The following is a 23758-nucleotide window of genomic DNA, read 5'->3' on the forward strand; positions in this document are numbered from 1 at the left end:
GGAAAGAATTCGCTAAAAATATTAATTCAAAAAAGTGAAGGCACTCAATTTCTCAAAGGTGCGACTAAATCCTGATAAAGGCTTTTCGTCCCTAAATTATTGCCTAATAGATTGTTGCCCCCCCCCCCTTGAAAAACTGCCCTCAGAAAATCTCACTTGAATTTGTATTAGTATCCATTTTACACGCAATTTATTTAGCATGCTTAGATGTAACGAGAATTGAGAATTCTCAGTCATATAGCGCCGAACATTTTTTTTTAAGAAAAGTGCCTTTGATTACAGATGCATTTTATTAGCAGCTTATACAAACTTGGACATTGCTTTTATGCTTACAAAATATTACAGAATATATTTAACAATTAGACTACGAATTCGAGTTTTCGAGAACGAGTAGTCTAATTGTTTTAATATAAATCCACTCACATACTACCTTTAAATAAATGACGATTTTAATAATTTTCACTAATAAATAACCGCTTTTGTTGCGGCTTTTTCGCTATTCACTATCTATTGAGCCATAGATAGTGAGTACGGGAGCGAATCAAATTGCGAGATTCGTGATAGTATGTGAGTGGATACTAAAAGTGAGGAGCTGTCAGTGGATAGCCTACCTCCCTCCCCTATCTCCTCCACCCCTGCCCTCACTGCCAAACACAAAATTTCTGATTGAAAATACTAAGCTTTTATTTAATGCTTTCTACACTGCAACGGTGACGTTTTCAGAATAACGTTTGCCTGCTTGTGTCGCGTCGCTGACACTTCGTTGCCTCATAACAGCAGCCGTCACGTGATTTGTGACCTCCGACGGGGTCCGACGGAATCCGATAAAATGCAGCATGAACGATCGATACTCCGGGATCCTAAAACCATACACGATGGGGTTTAACCCAGAGTTGCTAAAATGGAGAAATTTAGTAAAGTAGAAAAAACGCCAGGAGATGCAGAACATGGCACACTCCTGAAGCACGAAGCGCACCACAAAAAACGGTAACCATGTAACCACGAACAAGCCAATCACGATAAAGAGTGTGAAAGTGAGTTTGGTGGACCTATCGTGTCCTGTGCGCCCATGCATTCTTCGCTTGAAATCGCACCAGATGGCTACGTAAGTCATACATATCACTCCAAGTGGAAGAAAGAAAAACGTGTTCATCAGATGGAAGCGCACGTTAGGCGTGGCGCCTTCTGACGGCAAAGCAAACAGTGACGCGATGATGGCGGAGAGGGTCCAAATGATCAACAAAAACCCGAAATAGATCCTCTTGGAGTAACTTCGCTGATTCCAGGAGTGCGGGCGCAAGGTCGCATACAGACGCTCAGTACTGACAGCCATCAAATGCAGAATCGAGTTCACTGCCGCAAACACGTCCATTGTCTCGTATGCTCGGCCTAGGGAGAATGCCATGTGACGTTTCCTCCATGTTAGATACAGTATGTACACCCACATGGGTATTGAGACACACCCGACCATGATATCCGCCGCGGAGAGTCCAACGACGAAGTAGTGAAGCCGACTTTGGAGATTGACAGCACGCCAGAATGCACCAATCACGAGGATGTTGCCGACAGTGGCTGCTAAGGCGACCAGAATGCACGCGCTCGCCCAGATAATGAATTCAGCCAGAGAAAGGTCAACTTGCCACGGGCCTGTACCGCTGGACGCGGACGAGTTGTTCATGGTAAAACCGTTAGAGCCTGGGAACAAAAAAGGTCGGGTAAGCGAGAGTTCTGAGAGATCTGCGTTTGGGGGACTTGAGAGTTCTGAAGCGAAGAGAAATCGAGCTTAGTTTGAGTTAGCGGAAAATTCGAGGTATTCGACATCGAGTAAGCTGGGTTAGGCTGTAATACTCTGTAAAATTCATGATATGCTTTAGGGAACTAAAGGTTAGTTCTAGTAAAACGGGAAGTTTGAGATGTCTCGAGTGCATGTAGTTGCATTTCCACAATTGTGATTGGCTGATTTATTGCTTTTAGATGGAGCAACAAGTCAACAACGTCAAAGTATTTCATTTTATACTTGCAGCTTTTAGACAAAACTGCACAAAACAAAATAAGACTCTTTTAATAACCTTGAACTATACACAGGACAGCTTAAAGTCGAATGAATTGAGATATTGAGATATAATTGAGATATGAATTGATATGTCATGTTTAACCCTATTTAGACTTGGGGGGGGGGGGGGGTTGCTAAAAATCGCTATAACTTCTGGACCATACCAGTTTTGATGCCATTGACATACCGAGGAGACGCTCCAAGTTACCATGGCAACCGTTTTTTTCACACAAAAATTTCCCAAAAACTAAAAAATAGTGAATTTTTCATATTTTGGTCCTCTTTCTCAGATTAAAATGCCTGTTTTAAGTTTATTTAGGTGACAAGTTTCACAACAGCGCTATAATTTTTTCACCTCGAATATTGGGGGGGAGGGGTGGGAAAATTTTGTTCTCTCAATTCATTCGACTCTAAGCTGTCCTGTGTATAGTTATTAATAAGTTATTTTGTGTCAGACACAGGTTATATGATGTGCAAAGGCTTTGCAAATGCCCCCTCCCCCGCAAAGGGTAAACGTTTTGTTTTAACTTCCATTAAGCTTGAAGCTAAACACGTATACAAAGAAAAATATTTTTGTATCCATTAAATGTTTAAAAAAAAACATTTTAGCGGAACTGCGGAACAGTTGAAGCCTAAAAAAATATATTAGAGTGTGCGGCACAATTCGAAGATTAAAGATATTGCCTGTAATTTCTTAATCCATTTGTTGATATATGGTCCATACTGTGGGCCAGCAGGCCTCTATCCTGTATTCTTCGCTTACAGAATCACCTCAACTAGCCCTGCTGAGGCTAGAGTGATTGAATGGCTAATGAAATGAAAACAGCATTTCCGAAATACATAGCTAAAGTGTTCTTCCCCTAAGGTGCCGGTAACATTAGCTATCCTCGTGGAGATTTTATTAACGATCTGAAATATCATTGGGCTAAACAATCATTTCTTCGCCTGTGGAAGCAGCGCATGCTGGGAAGTATATGAAGTCAAATTTATGGCAATAACAAAAAGACCTGCATTTTTTTGCTCCAGCTTTATAACGCTTTATATTTCTATTACAATACCATGATCAACTTCACTCATACAATGCAATGGTTGAATTTTGCTATTTCCTGTACATTTGAAAGGAAAGTTTTTTCTAAATCATGAATGCAATACGCCTATTCGTTTCGGACAGTGAAACGCGGTTTGATACCTTAAGATCGGTGCTCCGAGTTTTGCATCGTTTGTTTTTCTGTAAAAACAGATGGTAGCGATGGTGTTATTACCATTTTTTCGAAATATATATATTTTGGGAAAATACCGTTTTTTCATATAAAAAAGCGGTATTTTTCGAAATATATGTTTTGGTAAAATACCGCTTTTTCATATGAAAAAACGGTAGCAGCGATATATATTAGCGACCGCGTGTACACTGGGCCTAGCGTTCGACTACAGCGATTAGAGGCTGTTTGATCGATTTTCTCTCGAAAATTCCAGTTTCTTCCCATGTGAAGAAAGCGGCAGTCGATCGAGATGGAAAAGCTTGCTAAGGATTAAATAGACTGTTTATGGAATTATTCGCTTGAAGCGAAAATGACTCTAGATGATTCACGCGTCACTATCCATGCTCTAAACATGCGATAATAATAGCTTAGAATTTGTCACAAATAAAGCCTGAATTCGTGTTAGATCATTGAAATCAATTCTCCGATCATAGCCTGCGTAGCTTGCAGTTTGATAGAGCTTTAAATCAGTTTTATTGTCCGGTACTTGTAGTTTGTTTTGATTCTGGTAATTCGGTAACGGGGCCTCGTTATCACTCTTAACCAAACGCTAACGCGGACACATAAACAAGCTAAGTGCCAAACGAGAAATACTTCTCTGAAACACTTCCAAAATCGACATTAATGCAGGCTTTAACTAGGAACGGCTATCTCTACGCTCTAACACGACTATTTTGGATGTAATGCGGCTTTTTAGAGTAGATTTATGTCACCGTAGCGTGACCGCTTTTTTATATGAAATTACTGCTTTTTCATATGACGCTGATGCGTCAATTCATACGAAGAGAAATCAAATAGTAAGTGAAGTGCAAAACACGTTTTATCCTAGGTCGCGCTTTGCTTCCCAGTTTTTATAGGTTTTTTTAAAAAAACTTCTGCAAACATCCGCCACCGTAACAAGCACTGCATGAATCAAACAATGACGGAAACCGCTTATTATGCTTAGCGCATTCATCTAGGACCGCCCTTCACCGCCCACTTGACGGAGATGTGATATTTTATAGATAAAAACAACTTTTTAATACCTCCACTATGTTACATGCAAAACCAATCGAAAAAAATACCATAGAAATAGTATGTTTAAATTTTTGAAGCGTTTTCATTTGCCAGCACTGAAATGGTTTCAAATCACGATATCTCGATCCGCTAGGCAGTAAGTGACTAATTAAAAAAACAAATGTTATCCGCCGTTAGTTTAAATGACGAAGCCAGAAAGCGGTGTTTAGCTTTGGAAACTGTTGACGAGAGTTCGCAGAATTTCGAAAAATCGCAGCAAATATTTGGGCTCCTTTTACATTCTTCTAGATTGTTTTGTTGTTGTTGTTTATAGATTAGAAACTTCTCGAACGTACTGTGGTCCGCCATTTTGTACCGTCTTTCGTGTACATGGCCGAAATGCCTCGTTATCATCTCGCCAGTTTTTTCCTCGCTATCTCCGTTTTACCGGTTTTATTACAGGATATAGAACCCCTTATCGTGTACACGATTAGCTATTCATAATTTACTTGTGTTTAAAGCAAAATATTATTTAGATGACCAATAAATTTACAAAATGATTGGAACATCTTGAAAATAAGCATAACACTTACACGTACATCTCCTTTGCGGGGTCTATTTTGTCGAATTTCCCTTGATCCGAGCGACAGCCAGCGGAAATCCAAAGTTCATCTGTAAATAAAATCTTAGGGGAAAAAACATACTTGGGCAAGACACGAGGAAATGGCAACTGATTCAAAGAGATTGTCCATTCAGGAGAGACAGACAGAGCAAAAAAATTGCAAGTTTTCCCAAAATAAGGTCTGGTTAAATTCGGAATTTTTGCATAGAGGTTTCTTATGTTACGTAAACCAACATGTCAAAAAATATTTTTTTCTAATGGATTCATCTTCGGGATATGAGGCTTGAAGTGCGATTTTCAAATGTTCAAAGTATGGATTCTCCTTGTTTTTAGGAAGAAGTCGCTCATATCTAAATTTCACATCTTATAAATTTCTTTAAAATTTGGAATTAAGCTTTTGGTCAGAGGAACTCCTTGTTTGCGGAATCTTGAGCTTATATATTGAGAATTGGAAAATTTCATGCCATTTTTCCCCCTGTCTGAGATTTCAGGAGAAACGTTGATGAATTTAACATTTCTACCACTAGGTCAACTTTGACATGCACTTCAAACTTCTCGACAACTAAAAAGTTTTGTCATAATCTCCTACCTGGGCCAGGTATACCATACCACTGCCGAGCAGTAAAAGATTGCCGAAATATGTAAATTCATGAGCAGTAAAAAGATTGTCGAAATAAGTAAATTTATGACAACACTAACCTTTTTTGAAGTAGCCATTACTACGTTCACTTGCCTTTAGGGAAATAAACTTAACGCCTTTTAGGAAGACGATTATAATAAGTATATTTTGATATTCCTTCTTGGATGCTCGCCCATAATGCCAAGTTGTAATCAGTTGTTTGAGCGAAAGGGCGACTATGATGTCTTTTAGAATCACTTGGAATCGTGCGAGTCTCTTGGTTTTCTTTCAATGTCCAGATAAACTCATTGACGACAAGCACACAATAAGTTCCCATGTTTTCTATTTTAAGTTTATTTTTTTTTCTTGAGCGACGTATGTAAAAGGTCACGGAGGTAAGCTGGTGTCTAAAGCGACTGGATCGGGCTTTATAAGGAGAGCGTTATCTTGATACCCTTTCGCCTCTTTTATCTATCACATAAGGCCCGCAGAATACAAGAAAAGGGCATATAAATCGATTGAGTTATAAGCTCTCGATAGTAAAAATCATCAAATGATAATACTGAAACACTTAGCCGCCGCAGACTTTATTTCAAATCTACGAAAAATCCAATGAAAATTGCTGCCTCCAGAAGAACAAAAACAAATGCCACTGATACTGATTCTTTCTTATTTTTCCGAACGGTAGCTAGCTAGAGAAGGGTGGGTAGGGGGGAATTAATAAGAGCAGTTATTGCTCCCCTACCACATGATATAAAATATCCCCAACAATCCCATCTACACACAAGCTTCAACTGTCTACGGCAATACAGTCTTTGTAAACTTAATTTTCACTGAATCAATTTCTGTCGTCAAAGTGAGATCAATGGATTGAAATCACATAGATTAGGAATCATCCGATGCGAACGAGCGTCAGTTTTGCTATAATCTTTAAGTGTGAAATCTTAAAAACACAAAGGCTAATGTTTTCCTTGGCAATTCATTATAGGATTTTATTTTGAGAAATATGACACTCAGCACACCCTTGAGCTTCACCGAGGGGCCACAAACATGCATTCTCACTCTGTCCTTCACCAATATTGGAAGAAACCTAAGATTAATTCCGATATAAGAGCAAAAATTAAGATCGACACGGGGGTTCCAATGCAACGAAGCCCGTAAAAAGTCAAACTCTTCCCTTGTTACTATTTTATTACCTCCCCCCCCCCCCCCCCCAGGGTATCGTGCGTCCGCTTGTGTCCAACGCCTATATGACATGACGAGGATGGATCTTTTTAGGCAAGAGTACATTTATTTTGTCAAAGATTGAGAGGACAATTTTGGCGTAAAATAAAGCGTGTGCTTCAAGCTGGAGTATTGTTAAGTGTTACTGTGAATTAAGAAACAAATTCATCCCGCAGATTTCGAGATTTGTATTTTAATATAAAAATATTCCTTCCATTTAACTTGTATGAAATAAAATCATTTGATTCCCAAGAAGAGTGAATCTTGCGAAATCTGATATAGCAATCTAAAAAAAAAATATACGAAAATCGCGCCGAAAATGAGCCTTCTATAGGGAACTTAGTATAAGCTGTTTAGCCAAAACAACCTCGGCGCGTCACCTTATACTGGTCTAAAAATCTAGTCATCCTTAGCTGACCTTTTTGGAAAATACAGAGCTACAAAATATCTGCAAGCCTGAATGGTTTGGCTTTCTGTAGCTTTTATAATATGCTTGATCTCATGAGAAAAAATATATATATAAGCATTCATAGACAAAACTAGGGAAAATAATATTTCACATGAAGCCCAAAAGAAATTTTCTTTTAAAATTTTCTTTTAAAATTTTTCGACAATGGTACCAGACGACAACAGCTTTATGCAAAAATTCATAAAAGAAGAACATATCCCTTTCACCTTACCTTAAACCAGCTTTTATGTTCTCGAGGGAAAGATATGAGCTTTTAGGATTTCCAATAAGTTGAATGATTCTTGTATACAATACTTATATATTATAGAATCCCTTTTTACCTTTCATTAGCTCCATTCTCTTGTGGAACGAACCAAAGTGTAATTGTCCAGCAACTCGCTTTATGACTGAGTCACAGCCTTTGTCCTAAAAGGCCACAAAAGTACAATTAAATGTTCAATTAGGGATTTGAATTTGACATGAAAACGGAATTACACCACTTTCAGCTGGAATTTGAATATTGAACTGAAAGGACGACCCTAAAAGGTATCAATACACTTATTATCATATAAACATTTTTTTAGTAAGGCTGCACAGGTGAATCCATATTTGTTGCATCATGGATAGCACATAAATTACAAAATATCCATTCCTTAATTTAAAAGGACGTCCTGAAGAATATTTTCCGCCTTAAGTTTCTCTAAAAGCGGACCAGCCTAAAATGAAAATTAGACGTTCCTTTAAATATGGAAAAATAATACCACCAGTTTTCAAAATGGAGATCATTACTGCCTGTGTCTTTAAGACATACTCGCGAGGTGCTAGTGGACGTCTTGTTCAGATAAGTCTATTGATGATGATGTCTAAACATTAATCGGATACTATACTAGAGAGGAATCTTATACAAGCGATCTCTTGATGAATCAAGGAAGTGCACAAATCTGTTCCCTTTCTCCTCCTACGACATAACTCCAAGAGGGGGGCGTAAGGGTTTGCGATGATGCGGTTTTGCCTTTAGTCTGGCGTGGTTTTTTGGTTTTTCATATTGCGGTTTCTCTAGACTGCGCGGTTTACGATTATTGGCTTATTTCGCGGTTTTGGGCGTTTTTTCTGTGTGGTTTCTGTGTGTTTTTCTGTGCGGTTTTGCGAATTTCGGACCCCCTTACGCCCCCCTCGTCGTATATCATATGCATAAGAGATGTTATTACGCCTCCCCTTCTCGTATAGACAGATAGAAGTGTTCAATGATGTTTCTAGTAAGGAAGAAAAGATGCTGCAATTCGGAAGAAGCACTTTTAAACATAGCACTTCACTGTATAAATCATAGTTTTAGATAAGAATAGCATCGGCATCTTTGAAGGGAAATTGTATTTGCCTTGGCGATGTCTAGTAAGAGATTTTTGCAGCGAATGATGGATATTCCGTGATGACATGTACCCTTGGCGGCCAAAAAGCCGGTCATTTTCCATATGACCAGATGAATCGCCCCCCCCCCCCCCCCCCTAAGTCAATCCTGGGAAACGCGCCTGTCTAGTATAGCCAAATGTACAATCATGAAACTCTGATCAAAAAGAAGCTGATCCATAAGAAATTGAACATGTTTACAGAGCCAATAGTTTTTAGTGAATCTACAATAATCGGTGAAGCAAAGCTATTTTCGTTCCTTTATTTATTTTCTTTTTTCTGTATTTTTTCTTTTTTAAGTTATTTCTTTAAATATTACAGATTGACGAAGCACCATTTCTTTATTGATAAAATCGACGGTGAAATTATAAAACATCAAAGGACAAAAATCGAACCAAACTAATTATACTACGGTGATCAAGGTGGTGTTTATATCGCATGGCAGACTTAATCGGATGAAATGGTGCATTAATACAGATTATGGCCTCTGCATTTCAATATTTATGCATAGTTGGCCTAATGAAAAGTCACTTTCAGGTAAATTGCTTGAACCTAAACATCATCTCCCACGATAGTCAATCTAAAAACATAGAGACAACCGGCACTAATGGACTTCCTACACGGTTGTATAAAAAAGTGGGCCGGCCATAGTGTATTCACTATTCACAGGGTTATCACTCTCCATTTCACAAGACAAGACTTATTGAACGATTTGTGGCTTATTGTGAGTTAAAAGGAATATTGAGTTTTTTTATGTAAAAAAACATATAGTTCTACTTGAAGTGTACATCAGAACATGTCATCGTGGTGATTGGAGCGTCAATTTTCACATTGCGAACTTTTCGCCTAGACCTATTTTGAGTATCAAATATAATTAACATAATTTTCCTCTTTTGTCCAGATTATGCAGTTCTTACCTAGCATTAAAAAACTATTAATGCTTTTGAGCTTTTTCATTTTTTTTCTTGAAATGTCTTCAGGTTACGGAAATACTAAGCAGAATAATTTACAGAAATAATTATGTGTTTTTTTTTCTTTTTTCTTCAACTGTCCATCGAAGTGTTTTTTTTCTCTCTTAAATACGTTAATCTTGAATATATATATTACAATATAGCTGAGTCATTGAGCCTTTTAACTGAAAATGTGAAGAAAACCAAGAAATGTGGACAAACATTCTGGTGAACGTTGTTTGCAAAATGACAATCTTACCTCTTTGATCGCGGCTCCGTTCCACTGAAATAAAGAGAGAGAGTTCTACTAACAGGGATGAAGCGCCTCTTGGGTTGACAACGAGGGAGTTAAGCCACCGAGCTTGATGCGCCCCCAAAGCCCCAATATAATATGAGCACATTACCAATAGACACGTCGAGATGTGATTATCATTGATTGCGCCAACCTCGACAACATCAAAGCCAAAGTTTGTTTATTCAAGTAAAGGATTAGATATTTGGTCGTGAACTAGAGGATAGCATTAAGGGAATGTGGGTTGAGTTGAGTATTCCATATTAACTGAAAGATAAGCATAGTGGCTAACTATATTGAAACCTAAGTAATCTTGTAGCGAGAATTGAATGGGAAGCAAAGGGCGGGCTTCCTGCAAATTGGAGACTGGGGCGAGCGCGTGGGGATGTCTATGCTGTGATAAAAAAAAAGCGAATATATAAACTAAAGACAGAGCCGTCACGGGGATAGAGCAAGAGCCTGGGGCGAGCGCGCGGGAGACCGTGATAGGACCGGTTCCTTAACATCCTCGGGGACCCAGGGCGTCGCAGAAATCGGGCACAAAGAGAGCGCGCGTGAAAAGTGCTCTTTCTTTCTCGCGCCTTCCTTGTGTGCCCAATCTCTACGACGTCCTGGGTCCCCGAGGATGGTTCCTTAATAATTAAATTCATAAATGAATGAACAGTCAAATTCTTAAATTCATGAGTTAGGCGGTGGATGGCAGACCGATCTATAAGTACTGGTCCCGGGAAGCAAAGTTATCCCTCGGATATGGCTATCACCTTAAATTTACAAAGGAAACCCGGTAAATCAGCAAATATGCGTCCAGTTTAACCTTATTGTTGATTTTAGAGAGTAGCTTAGTTACATCTTTATGCTATCCTGCAATTACCTCCATTCAGTCCCTGTTTTTAACTGGTTTCCAATTGCCCATTCTCTCTCTAGCTTTAATTGTAATCAATAGTAATCACTCTAGCCGTGGAATGTATAAGGACTTGTTATTTGCAATCAATACATGATAAACGCCAATAATAATCGCCGGGTGACATTATAGGACTTATAAATACTAGATAAATTCTGGGAGTAAATCCCCATTCTGCAATTACCAGGCTTGGGAACCCTGTGCTTAATTTGAACGACTTATCAGCAGATAGCAATTTTATCGGATCACGCGCCCTCTGCTAACTTTATCTGCTATTTTATCGACCGTTTCAGGAATAGAATAATCTACGAATAGGGTTATCTGGGCCGGATAAAGTGCAGGAACGGCCACAACATCTGGGCTGTTTTCTGGAAAAAAAGGAAAACTATGATGGGCATCAACCTCAAACGTTGTGTTGGACTTGTGTTGGAAACAAACATTGATTGTTAAATTTTGTTGTTGAAAAATGTAGTGTTCTATGATTAAAAAATTTGGAAAAAGTGGGTATTTTTTTGTAACCCACAAGGAATTTTTTTCTAAAAATTGCACTTTTTGGCTAAAAACAAGACCACTGCTTTTAGCATTTAATGCTTTTAACGAAAGTCGGTTTTTTTTAATGGTCTAAAAGTGGTGCAAGCGAGCGGGAAACCTGTGATTTTCTATAAACATTAGGGCCTGGGCGTATTTAAAAAATGGCCGCCTGCAAAATCGCAATAAACACATTTCTGCGAGTTTACGTGGTAACTTCGTACACAATTCTAGGGCTACAAAAAATCGAAAAAAAAGATTGAAGAGGACTTCCAAATATGGTATGTAATGACCTAATAAGGAATTGACCGATTTTATTATTATGCGGGTTACCTGTGTGTTGATGGTGTGACGGAATCCCGAAAAAACGGCCAAAGAGTAGGCTGTGTTCTAGCCTTTATCTGGGCATTTCTGGGTCAATGTTATAGACAATAAACAATAAACATAAACGAAGCTATTTATTTCTAGTATGAGCATTTGTGTTTTGAGCAAAATTACTTTTTTTAAATCAATTCAATTCAGTACATTTATCAAGATACCTTGTTATAAAAGGTAAGGTCAATCATGATTACCTGATTTAGAAATGTTCGCATGTATCATCAATTTAATATTTAATTATCAAAACAGGTGTATATCTATTAAATCTTGCGAATGATTTAGGCCAAGTATTGGTCTATTTCTAAAAGCGTAGAGACTCTTACAAATTGTAATACAGGAAGCCCTTTACCATGCACATCATTGATTCCAATATTTGATATGTCAAAGTCTCTTAAGGAGACGTTAAGGAATGGATACATTACTGCATAAGAAAGTGTGATGATGCTATTTGTTGAGCCATTAAACATTGACAGAATGTGTCAGCGGTTTTGATTCCGACGATGCCCGGATGGAGCCCGGGTTTTTAGTCGAGCTCGAACGACTCGTGTTTCTTAGGTCCACGCTGCTCTTTAAAGAACCATCACGCCATTGCTTCCACTTTCGTCTACGGAGAATCGTCAAAAACGCCCTCTTGAAGTCGGAAATCCTATAACTGTACAACGCTGCATTTACGGATGAGTTGCTGTAATGAAGGAGTTTAACGAAGTAGATGACTTTTGAGTTCACGCGACACGTTCCACAGAAGAACAAAACGGTGTTTACAACCATAAAAGGCAACCATGCTACCACAAAGAGCACACTGACAAGGAACAAAATCCCCGCGAGTTTGACCTCACGATTTTGAGACCAGTAATTCGTATCATGCTGTTTGTGGCGAACAGTCCACCATATGGCGATATAGGTGGCCACGGTGACAAGCAGCGGAATGACAAAGAGGACGAAGAGCACGTAGAATCGTGGAATCATGGAGATCTCTGTTTTAGGGATAAATAAGCTGAAGGTCATCAGTGCAAGACCCCAGACTATAGCGAGCCCGGCAAGGTAGGAATTCCTGGACGAGACACGATGGTATATGGGCCAACCGATAGCAAACATACGCTCCAGGCTTATCAACATGAGGTGAAGGATAGACGAGATCCCTGCAAACGCATCGAGTGCGAGAAATGCGCGATACAAAACGGACCTCATCCACGAAGTGGTCCGTAACCAGACCGTTATCATACTCGCGATCCACATCGGCATCGAGATCAGCCCGACTAGGAAATCCGCCACGGCGAGGCCAACGATGAAGTAATTCGTGCGCGTGCGTAGTTTCTTGAAACGGACGAATGACAAGATGATTAGGGAATTACCAAATATAGCGCTGAAGGACAACACGCCATTTACGATGCACCATATAAGGAGTTCTCCTATTTCCATCCGGGATCCGCTCAAGTTCAGCCGACCTGGGACGACTTTTGCACTGGAATTATTCATTTTTGTTCGTGGTGTTGCTGTTGTTGTTTTGAACAGTGATGTTTCTGAAATAAGGTTTCAAATAAAGTTAGCTTATAATGCTAGGACAAGTACAAGTAGGGGAACTGAAACGTCCGCTAAACGGCGCCCCTCCTCCCCCCTTTAGTGTCTTTCGCTATATATTCATTGGAGTCAGTTAACACAACCGCACGCTTTGGTTTGCGAATATAGACTGATCTTTAATCACAGTATTTACAACTTATGGCATACGCCATGACCTTATATGGTATTACAAATAATCATTATCAATAACGTCATCTCTGTTATATGATACTAAGTAAAGTGTGCTAATACACTACACCCCCCCCCCCCCCTCAAGATCCTGGCTACGGGCCTGATTCCGGGTTTTTGTTACAATTCGGAATTCCTGTTACCCTTGCCAGGTTACGTGCCTCAGCCTTTCCCGGCGTCTTCTGTCTTCTTCTCTGATTAGCGCCGCCATTTTGAAATAGCGCCCTTTATAATATAGCTAGATCGATCAATAAGGTGACGCCTACTGGCCAGTAAATGCTATGTTAAATACAGCGTGGCAGCCGTCAAGACGTTTGAAACACAGGGTCATATTTCTGTTTTGATCAATGAGGTTTTAATAGCGTGCATGGGAGAGCTAATTCTCGAAATTGCTCATTTTCTTGGTATTTAAAGGGCAAGGTCATCAGTTGTTCAACAAGAATTAACCTTGAGCAATGCCAAGGGTCGAAACTCTGCAATTCATTCAATGCATATGGCGAGAAAGAGAATCATTATCATGTAAGATTATCCAGCCTTGATTTGTAATGGTGGATTATTGTTTTAAATTTTGACCCACAGAAAACTCATGAGTCTTTAAATCCCCGTGACCTTGTCGCCCTTTGGATACTAATATTCTTTCTGCATAAAAAGAGGACTTTCAGCAAGCAATTTGCATGATTTATTACGTCTTCTTGTATTATTGACAACCGGCGTGAGACAGCTCTCGCGTTCTACGGATATAGCGCGGGGGCAAGACCGGAGGCGACCTGAAATCGATGAAAAATGACAGCGAGCAGCAGCAGTACTATATGGTTTCCAATCTCTAAATCTTGGAACCACTTTGTCTAGTTTCTGAAATGATTCGCTTGTCATGTCCGTTGTTTACTTCTAGCTTGACTTTCACTGACTTTCAAAACCTAAACTCATGCAAAGAAGATAAGAAAATTTAAATTAATACCTCATGAAAAAAGAACTTCCTCATCTCCTCATTTTCAAAGGTGGTAAACAGGATAATTTAATTTAAGTAGTTAAAGAGAAAAAAATCCGAGAAAATCGTTTATAAAATGTGTAACTTCACCTTAAAGTAATAAAAGTGATCAGGTCTAGAGTTTGTAGAAAGGGCTGCTTTTAATCCATTTTTTTAAAAAATGCATTGAGGAAAAATCGAATAAGCTGAATGATATCGGCTATGTTTTTAAAACGCAAAATTGAGCATTTTCTGTTAAATTAAGCAAGAGGGCGCGGTCGACCTCTCCTGCCTACAAATCACCCCCCACCCCCACCCTACAACACACACCCTTTTCGTTCTTCCACCAGGCTGCTGTTCATCAGATCTAAAAGCTGAGCTGCTATATTTCTCCCTTTCTACTTTTCCCTTCTCCTTTCAATAGTTCGGTCATACTACGTGCGCACTTAATTACGGAAATATCGATGCCACCCTATAGCTATTTGGAGACCATTAAATATTTTATGGTAGAGGGAGCTGGGGATATTTGATGAATGGGATATTAGTTCACATCTCGGGGCTGTGAAGGAAGCTCCGCGCACGGTCATATCTAGGGAGACCATACTTGCGACCTCTCAGATCAAAGCCATTCTAGAATTGATCAAGTAAAGGGCACAAAACGGATCTGTTCCGAAAAATAACTGTTCCGCAGCCCGTTTTTTGCTGGCATGGAAGATGTTAGACCTCTTGGTTGCTGAGGAAAAAAATCGTCGCGAATGGTTCTGCTGGCGAATTTTGTGGAGTCGAAACTAGTTGTGCTGGGAATATTTTTGGGGGCGCTGGAGCGGATGCTTGGGAAAAAAAATCGTCCCGACCGGTTACGGACAATTATTCATGTGCTAAAATGCCTAACCAATGCCGGCTGGGAAAAAAGGAACAGAAATTTTTTTCCCCAGCAACTTTTCAAATGGGTATTTTCGGCATCAGACCATATTCAAACGACGAAACATGCCATTTTAACGTGTTTGGGGAAGGGGGGCTTGTTGTATGCTCTTGTAAATAACAAGGCCTATTGTTAAACAATATGGATCCGGAATAGGAGGGGAAGCTAAGATTTGAATTTGTGTCACAAGTGAGTTGAATTTATTCTTCCGTGTTTCAAGTCTTCTCGAATAAGGACACTAAACCGGAGGTCCCGTCCCTTCAAGCTGCACTACACTAACTTGAACCGAAGGGACGTAAAAGAACCACTGGGGACGCAATAAACCCTCTGGCAGTGAGCACCCCCAGTGACAGTGCTTACAAAACTTACTAACAATACACTCGAGGGGGTACTTGATTTGGAGTCTAGCTCTCTTGTACCTTCCGCACCAGTATAACTAATGGAAATTGAATAAATAAATAAAAATAAAAGAACGAGCACTAAGGCACGTGGCCTGGATTTGCTGAGGCTGGGGGAAGGGAGGGGGGGAGGGAGGGGGGCAGACTGTATATTTATCATAAAGTAAGATTTTAATAATTGATCGACATCGATTGTAACCCCTTGAAGAATAAACCTAACCAATAAAAAACCTGAACTCTGTATTGATTAAAAGCCTCGAAGCATATTTTCGGAATTTTATGGTGTCTTCTAAACAGATTCTCTACCATATGGGCTTTTAGTATCAAGACTGTGTTAAAACAAGGTTGTAGAACTTAGCAAGAGTCTTACCCTCTGGCAAATATGAAGCTGGAAACAACCGGGAACGTCTTTCTCTTTGTGCAAGAACGAAATAGCGCCGTCTTAATTGAGGAAAGCACTTATGAACAGTAGTACCTGATTCGTCGTCAAAATGTCCAATAAGTGACCTTAAATTAGTTGAAAATGAAATATTTGATGAAGTTAAGATTTTTACGTCACCATACAATAGGTTTCGTATCCGTAAGGGATTGTCGCTTGTCGTAAAAACATCGAGCGAAACTGTTTATAGGGGATTAATTTTGATAAATAAGAAGTTTGTGTTATAATACATTGTGGCAGAAAAAGCCTAAAAAACTTAGACAAAAAAAGCAATGCGATAGGCAGCAGGATTTGTACGGAAACACTAAAGACAAAGATTTGCAAATTCACATGGATAGAACGCTCAGCTTCTGGTTTGCAGAAACGTTTTTTTTTCTAAAAATAATGTTAAAAATGTGTGCCATAATATCAAGGCTCTCGGAGGTTCTCGGAGGTTCGCAGTTCATACAGTTCATGGTTCGAAACCCTTTGATTTCCGACCCCACCCTTTATCATAATGATTTTTTTAAAGGAATTGCTGTCTCACAGCTAAAAAGTATTTCACAATATATATTCCATATTTTTCTTTTAACACGACTAATTTGCTATGCACAAGCTTGGTATGAGAAAAAACTAAAGCGAAGACAAGTGATTGGATTAAAATAGTTGAAAAACTGAAAAACTCGACAAGCGTTTTCTAGTGTGCGACGGCGCTGCATATCTTTACGCCTCTTGAAAACATGCACCCATAGAAAGCTTCACCTAAAAATAGTCAACATTTATACAACATAACTCTACTGATTTGGCGGCTGAATTAAGGTAATATATGGTACTTACGGGAGCATCTACAATTCTCGAACTCTTCAAGCGAACTATGTGCTGTTTGAGGTCCTTGACCGACGTGCATCAGAATAGTATACCTTAATCAAATGAAGACATCTAAGTATATGAGCTTGTCGGCGTCTAATGAGACGGAAGTTAGAAGTTTCAACACTCTTATGGTTTCAAAACCCATCAATTTGACAGCAAGTGAAGGATGTTTGCTCGTAAAAACCGTTTTAGACATGTCAAAAGTCAACAAAACTGCGCGGAAATATCTAATACTTTATTAGATAAATACATAGAAACACAGAAATAAAGGCTTTTAAGATATGATGTTGCCATGGTTACAAGACTTTTGAGTATACTAAAGTTTGACATAGTAGCCCATAATATTTTATGATCTTTCCGTAAAAAAGGCAATAATTTTTTTAACGTGATGTCTATTTAATTTTACTCAGCAAAACTCCAGTCAACAATTTCTAACTGCTGAACCGCTTTCTGGGCTTCTATCATTCAAACTAACGGATTGACATTTGTTGCTATTTAGTTGGTCAGCGCCTTAAAGTGCCCCTAGCATCAAATTCCTGTAGTTTGCTTTTAATATTTACTTTTCCTAAGATGAAGAATAGGTAAAGAATTTTTATATGATATCAGAAAAGAAAAATCGAAATTTGACCACGGGCAAAGACACAAGCGTTTAAAAACTGCTGTTTCTTTTCACAAGTTGACCCCATAAACGAGCCCGCGCGCAGTGAGAGAAGCGGGTGCTTGCATCAAGCTAAAATGTGCAAGAAATTTTCTAAACGAGTAGCTTATGAATTACTATTTCATTTTGAAGAGGAAGATGTTAAGTTTAAAAAGCTATTCCTTTTTGCATCGTTTTGCCGCTCAAACAATACATGGAAAAACTATTGTCGCTAATAATACTCTACTTTTTTTAAAGAATGAAAATAACGTTTTGCATTATTTTTTTAATATATAAACGCTTTTTAGAGGATGTTATCAATTAAAAAAAATCGAACAACCCTTCCTGTGAAAGAAAATAATCCAGTTAGAACTGCATCCCTGCTTTTGCTAACTTAAAAACTGACAAAAACTAATGTTTAAAAAAATTATCTCGACAATTTTTTTGGTAAGTACATTTTCCTTAGAAATAAGAAATGCCGTTATTAAATTAATTTGCCCTTCAGCATTCCTGAATCAACGAGGAAGGCCTGGCGCTTACGAAAAGTGGGTTACTTTTCGTTTGACAGATAGACATTATTTACATTTTAGAGCCAGGAAAATCGCACGAAAACCACAACTTAAAAAATTCGATAAAAACAAACAAAAAATAGACGATACTTCCAGACAAACGCTGAAACACCGTATGGCAGCTAAGGCTTTACGGTAAGGCTGGAGATTTCCGCTCCAACACCGCTATCTAGTGAACTGTACAACACACAAGTACAATATAAAAATATTGATCTCTTGGGGCCCTACTTTTGCATACAAGGAAACACGGAAGTTTTTATGCTTAAACGTGAATTGCAATTGAAGTGCTAGAAACAACTCAAATGCAAAGCATTTTTTGATTGACCATTATATGGGGTTTACGCATAATTGCAGTTGAGACTAACAGTTTCTAGACATCGAGTAGAAGTATACTGCTATATACGCAATTATTGTGAATTCCCTTCAGAATTCTCAAATTCTTACACTTATGTGAACGTTAAACATTCTCTATTGCAGCTTTTTTTGGTACAAAACTATGTTTAAAGTCTCTCACTTCTTCCTGCGATTTATCTTATAGACTTGAAAATCCGACCGAACCCTACCACCCTAATACTCGCAAAACTCCTGTATAATCCGTTTTGTCAGGTGCTAAGTACAGTTTTTTGTTTCTCTTGCAAACACTTAAAGTATCTAACGAAAGCGTTTTTCGGAATATCTACCGTAAATCGTACGAGTAAAATCGAGTAAAATTTCTGTTAGCACACTGGATTTTGCATTTAATTTGTCGGTTCACGCGCGCAGTTCTTTTTATATTGCAAGATACCCCAACATTGTTCGTACATTTAAAGGGCATAAACCGTCCTTAGTTATTTTGAAAATACAGCCCACTGCATCAGCATCCGTTTTTCAAAACTTCCTTTTAGAAATAATAAGCGCATCGTCAATATTTATTGCGGTCTCTCAGACGTTCTACGGGAACGTGACTTTCTTAGCGCAAATTGATTATCACTCAGCTTATATATTAATTGGTTCTTACATCTTTTCTCATCTGAATATCTGAATACTCGATGTTTCTTTTTCTCACGGATGCTGTAAAAGCTTTTAAGCAAGGAAGAAGAAAAAAACACCTTTGTGATCTAAAGGTAGTTACCACCCAAAGGAATCAAATTCGAAACCTTTATCTAAGGGCGTATTTTTAAATTCCAGGGAGGCTGGGATGGGGTGTGGGGAATGGTGGTGGATCTAGAATATTTTTTTGTGGGGTTTGAAGGGAGGGGGGGGTCAACTTCTTACAAGCAAAGCTGTAACACCTAAATCCATTGGAAATATTTATAAAGTTGATTTGCAACATGTATACCAAGTTGTCCTCTTCTGGACTTCAGTAAAAACTTCAATTCATTTAAATTTACAAAAAAATATGCCCAGAGAGAACTTTGGGTCGACAGAGAGTTACTCTCACCCCTCCCCCGGCCCCAACCGCCACACCCAAGCCCGCTTCTGACCGGGAGGGGATTGTAACATGCATATAAGTCAGCAGAGAAACTAACCGAGGTTATGTCTAACCATAACGTGCTAGTAAAAGATGAAGAAGAGAAATGCATACGAAGAGGCTGAGGCCGCCAAAAAGCTCTTTTTTTACTAGGATAATCGCTGAATGTAAAAACCGCATAATATGTTTCCCTGGAATTCAAAAATAAGCCTAGAAACCAAACCATCGTGTAAAAATGTTTACGATTCATCCAAAAAGGACAGCCATGGGAAATGACCACATAATTTCAAAATTAACGTTTTTCATATAAAATTTCAAAAACGTGCTTATCTCAATGTCTCTTTTTTCAGGTGTTTTTTTTTAGATGACTTTGTAATAAATAATCGTGACTTTCTGCTTTTTAGACACTCGCCCAAAACTGTTTTAAATCCCAATCTTGATAAATACCTAATGATTAATTGTATTTTACTAAGTTGTCTAACGGTTAACAGGTTTCTAAGGCTGTTATTCTAGATCTATATTCAGGGGCGTAGCCAGGGGGTGGCCCAGGGGGCCCGCCCCCCCTTCTAGCAGCCAAAAATACAGTAAATGTATGAGACATTATCTAAAATACAGGAGAAAATGTCTGGAAAGGACCTTTTGGGCCCCCTCCTGTTAAAAATCCTGGCTACGCCGCTGATATTTGAACCTTCTAAGTGAGGCACACTATTGTTCTAAAAGAACGTGCTATATTTCTTTGTTTACCTTGCAAAAGTCACTCATTGTATCTCTTTATGCCTTTTACTTTTATCTACATAAAACGTTGCTTTGTTCCTTCGATTATAGAAAATAAACTACGCATGCACAAAACCCATCACAACAACAAAATTATTGATTCCTCTTGTATTGACAATCGATTTTTCAATCTAAAAATAGCGCTTATAGTATGGATACAGATAGATAAAAATGTTCTCTGGATTTCTTTTTTTTTTAAACAAGAATTATTGGAATCGGACAATAATCAAAATAAAGTAAAACAATAATTGTTTTGGATGTCACAAAAGTAAAGTCTAACGTTCAATAGTATATGATATGAAAGACCTTTTACAAAACAGATGTCAGATATCATAAGTTACTCTTATACTCTTATAGAAGAGGCGTTACGTTGCTTAAACGTAGCGTTTTAAATACTCACACACCCAAGAAACTAAAACTACTTACCCTTTAAGGCATCCTGAACACTCTGTGTTCAAAATAGACCGTCTTTTCAAAGTATTGTATACTTTGGTTCCTATATCACATTATACGCGTCAGTTACCCAGCCGACTAGAAACGAGCACTTATCACTGAACAAAGTGAGAAGCATTATTTCACAAACGTCATATATTTGCGTGAGATTAATATTATCTAAATTAGCTGCCTTATTATTTTTTTCCGCGATGCCTTTTGTGGATCTCTTTAAAATTGAGGTTGACTAATTATATAAAGGTAGCATTTCTAGATTTTTAACCGTCTTCAGACATCTCTTGGAAACATATCGTGAAAGGTTTTCCAGAGCAGCGATTTTTTAAATCTAAATCTCAAACCCCTACAAAGGACTAAGGCTCGAAACATCAGCGAATTTTCTCTGTTTTCACAAGGCCGACCTTGTGTTAGTTGTGTTTATTTCCCTAAAATCCAATAGTTTGCAAAAAGGCTTAAAAATATAAGAATCTTAAAATCGAAGGGGTAATTGTAAAAAACAAGGGCAAATTTAATATCCCGAGTAGGATGTTAAATTACAACGCGTTTAACTCACAAGATAGTGTGCTTTTTAAAAATGAAAATTCACTAACTAAAATCACAAACAAAAAATTGCCTAAGGGGGGTTTCGAAATAGTCGTTAATTACATTAAGTTTCTTTAAGTTAATATAAAAGTCTTGTAAATGTGGAAAGCTAATGAAGGTTTCCTGTACAGAAATCTTAAGTATAAACCTCGTCTAACGATAAAAAATAATAAAAGTAATGCCAAATTTGATTAACCCAATCCCATTTGTTCTATTCATTTTTCTCTAAGAACCATTGTTTCTATATAAGTGTTAGACCTTTTGTTTGCTTTTGTCTTTATAAAGAGGTTATTCAATTCAAACGTGAGTTGAATTGAAATATAAAAACACCAAATGTCATGTTATTTTTTTTTCTGACTATCAGTACACATATACCCGAGTGTCACGGTGAGTAAAGAATTCCTATTATACCGTTGTTTTTCTATTTGAATCATAACATTCTTTTATCTGATTTATATACATTACCCCCCTTGTGTGTTTAAAGAAGGCCAATCACGCCGCCATTTTAAGCTCTCGGTCAATGCCGAGTGACTCAAAGAATCCATTTCCCTCGGCTAATTCAAGCGAGTATAAAAGATATTTTCAATCAAATATGGTCAAAAACCTATCGGACTTCATTCGTAGATAGTTAGTTTGAAGTTTTCTTGCGAATAAACCGCATTTTCAATTGTAAACAATGACAAAGGAGTGGTTGGTAAACATTGTTTAAAAGCCGCAGACAAAAGCAAGCTAGGTAATACTATAATCAAAAGGATTTTCTAACTTACCACTTATCTCCATATCAGAGTATCGACATTTTTACCTTAAACGATCACGTATTGTTTTTAGTACAATTACCTTCTTGGAATGACTTCTTGGAACGGTACCTAGAACAGTCAAGAATCTGCTAATATCCGAATAGTAAATTCCACTATGCGATGCGAAAGCAAATATGCTTAATTACTCAGAGTAATAATTCACAGAGGCAGGATTTGCTTTAGGCCGATTCGACAGTGAGTTCCTCTATTTATTTGTTTTTTTTTTATGTCGCCGCCATTCTAGACAAATAGGAATATCTGCAAAGAATAAAATGCTGTCTCATCATTAATGGTTTCTAAACAAACTCAGCTCATCAGTTCTAACTGTACTAAAGTACTTACTTTCATATATATAGTATATAGTAAGAAGATGTGTATAAGGAGGGGAGGGGGTGGGGGAATTTTAGGCGACCCTACACGGTATACTTTTTCCAATTCTTTGTTATTAAGAGATATATGGAGGTAAAAACATTGCGATACTTCCAAGTGTCTTAGTGAAGGAGGGTGATTGGAGGTGGGGGGTAAAGGAGATAACATATGGAGGTGAAAACATGGCTCTTTTGGAGTAGGGTTTGTGCACATCACTCCTTCGCCGAATTTTAATGTAATATCATCAAACGCAAAATGAAAAAAAGTAATTCTAACGCGGATTGTAATAACTTTCAAATCAAAACATAACTGTTTACATATCAAGTAAATGTAGACAAAAATTGTCGTTTTTGACAAACGCGGTCACTTCCATATAAAGAAACTAATATATTCCTTTTTGGAAAAACTGCATGATTCTTGTCATTTTTAAGGTTGCCGTACCGCAGGTGCTTCGTAAACTTTATGACTTGTAAACAGAAGAGAAAAACAGTTACTGTGACCATCTTTAGTCAACGGAGAAAGTATTTGAAAAGAAACTAAAATTGCTCGGTACCAGACCCCCAAACGACAACTTTTTCTTCATATGATGCGAAATGCAATAACTTTTCAACGCAAAATGTAATAAAATATTCAACGCGCGCAATAACGCATCTAATAATCAATCAAGCTTCTTAAGGAAAGAAAAACGATAATATCGTTACAACAAAATGTACAATAAAATGATTTAAAAGGAAAACTATCATAGTTATGGAATTTTTAAGATAGGAAAGGTGGATGAATTATATTGGTGGCTTTCAAACAAAGTGAACTATTGCTGCACCAGCTCCCGTTTATGTATGTTCACCTGTCTTTTATTAACCTGTTTCAACCGGCGAAATGTAGTTCAAATTGCATTACGAATCAAGAATCCGACCGCAATATCAAAACAGAAGAGAACAGAAAAATGCTCTGAAACCTTTGTAAAAAGGTATAACTCTAAAAAGTGTAAGGTTTTACTTCTTTTTTTATACATTTTTGCTCTTTTTTCTCTATTTTACATTTTGCTTTATTTCCTTCTTTTATCTAAGATCTAAAATAATCTTTTAAGTGAAGCACAGTTCGCATTAAGCCTTCTTGTTATGTTATTATGTAAGAT

General features: G+C 38.0%; 2 protein-coding genes across 6 annotated transcripts in view; both read right to left on the bottom strand.

Moving 5' to 3' along the window:
- Positions 1 to 236: 236 nt before the first annotated feature.
- Positions 237 to 10399, bottom strand: LOC116614447 (dopamine D2-like receptor). Of its 3 annotated transcripts, none has more exons than XM_032375458.2 (4): positions 9835 to 10399; positions 7563 to 7647; positions 4908 to 4980; positions 237 to 1695 (listed from the first exon to the last, which is right to left on the bottom strand). In XM_032375458.2, the coding sequence occupies exon 4, from the start codon at positions 1676 to 1678 to the stop codon at positions 698 to 700; it is 981 nt and encodes a 326-aa protein (XP_032231349.1). In that variant the 5' UTR covers positions 1679 to 1695; positions 4908 to 4980; positions 7563 to 7647; positions 9835 to 10399; the 3' UTR covers positions 237 to 697. The 3 variants fall into 3 exon arrangements, with proteins under 3 accessions (XP_032231349.1, XP_032231347.1, XP_032231348.1); XM_032375456.2 differs by having other exon boundaries at positions 4902 to 4980; positions 9835 to 10396; XM_032375457.2 differs by lacking the exon at positions 9835 to 10399 and having other exon boundaries at positions 4902 to 4980; positions 7563 to 8612.
- A 1342-nt stretch (positions 10400 to 11741) lies between these two features.
- The window catches only part of LOC5507022 (5-hydroxytryptamine receptor 2B), a 37272-nt gene continuing 25255 nt past the window's right edge, over positions 11742 to 23758 (bottom strand). The window contains exons 2-3 of one of the 3 annotated variants that reach the window (XM_032375461.2): positions 16963 to 17045; positions 11742 to 13194 (exon numbers count right to left, since the gene is read on the bottom strand). In XM_032375461.2, coding sequence (XP_032231352.1) covers positions 12134 to 13194; positions 16963 to 17032 — 1131 coding nt within the window. In that variant the 5' untranslated portion in view covers positions 17033 to 17045 and the 3' untranslated portion in view covers positions 11742 to 12133. Of the gene's footprint in view, positions 13195 to 16962; positions 17046 to 20851; positions 21556 to 23758 lie in introns of those variants that run through there. The other 2 variants (XM_048730513.1, XM_032375462.2) reach the window with 2 other exon arrangements.

Source organism: Nematostella vectensis, chromosome 7 (assembly GCF_932526225.1).
Source record: "Nematostella vectensis chromosome 7, jaNemVect1.1, whole genome shotgun sequence".
Lineage (NCBI taxonomy): Eukaryota > Metazoa > Cnidaria > Anthozoa > Actiniaria > Edwardsiidae > Nematostella > Nematostella vectensis.

What these genes read in the sequence shown, in the direction of transcription:
- LOC116614447 (XM_032375458.2), bottom strand. Translation starts at nt 1,678, where the DNA reads ATGAACAACTCGTCCGCGTCCAGCGGTACAGGCCCGTGGCAAGTTGAC.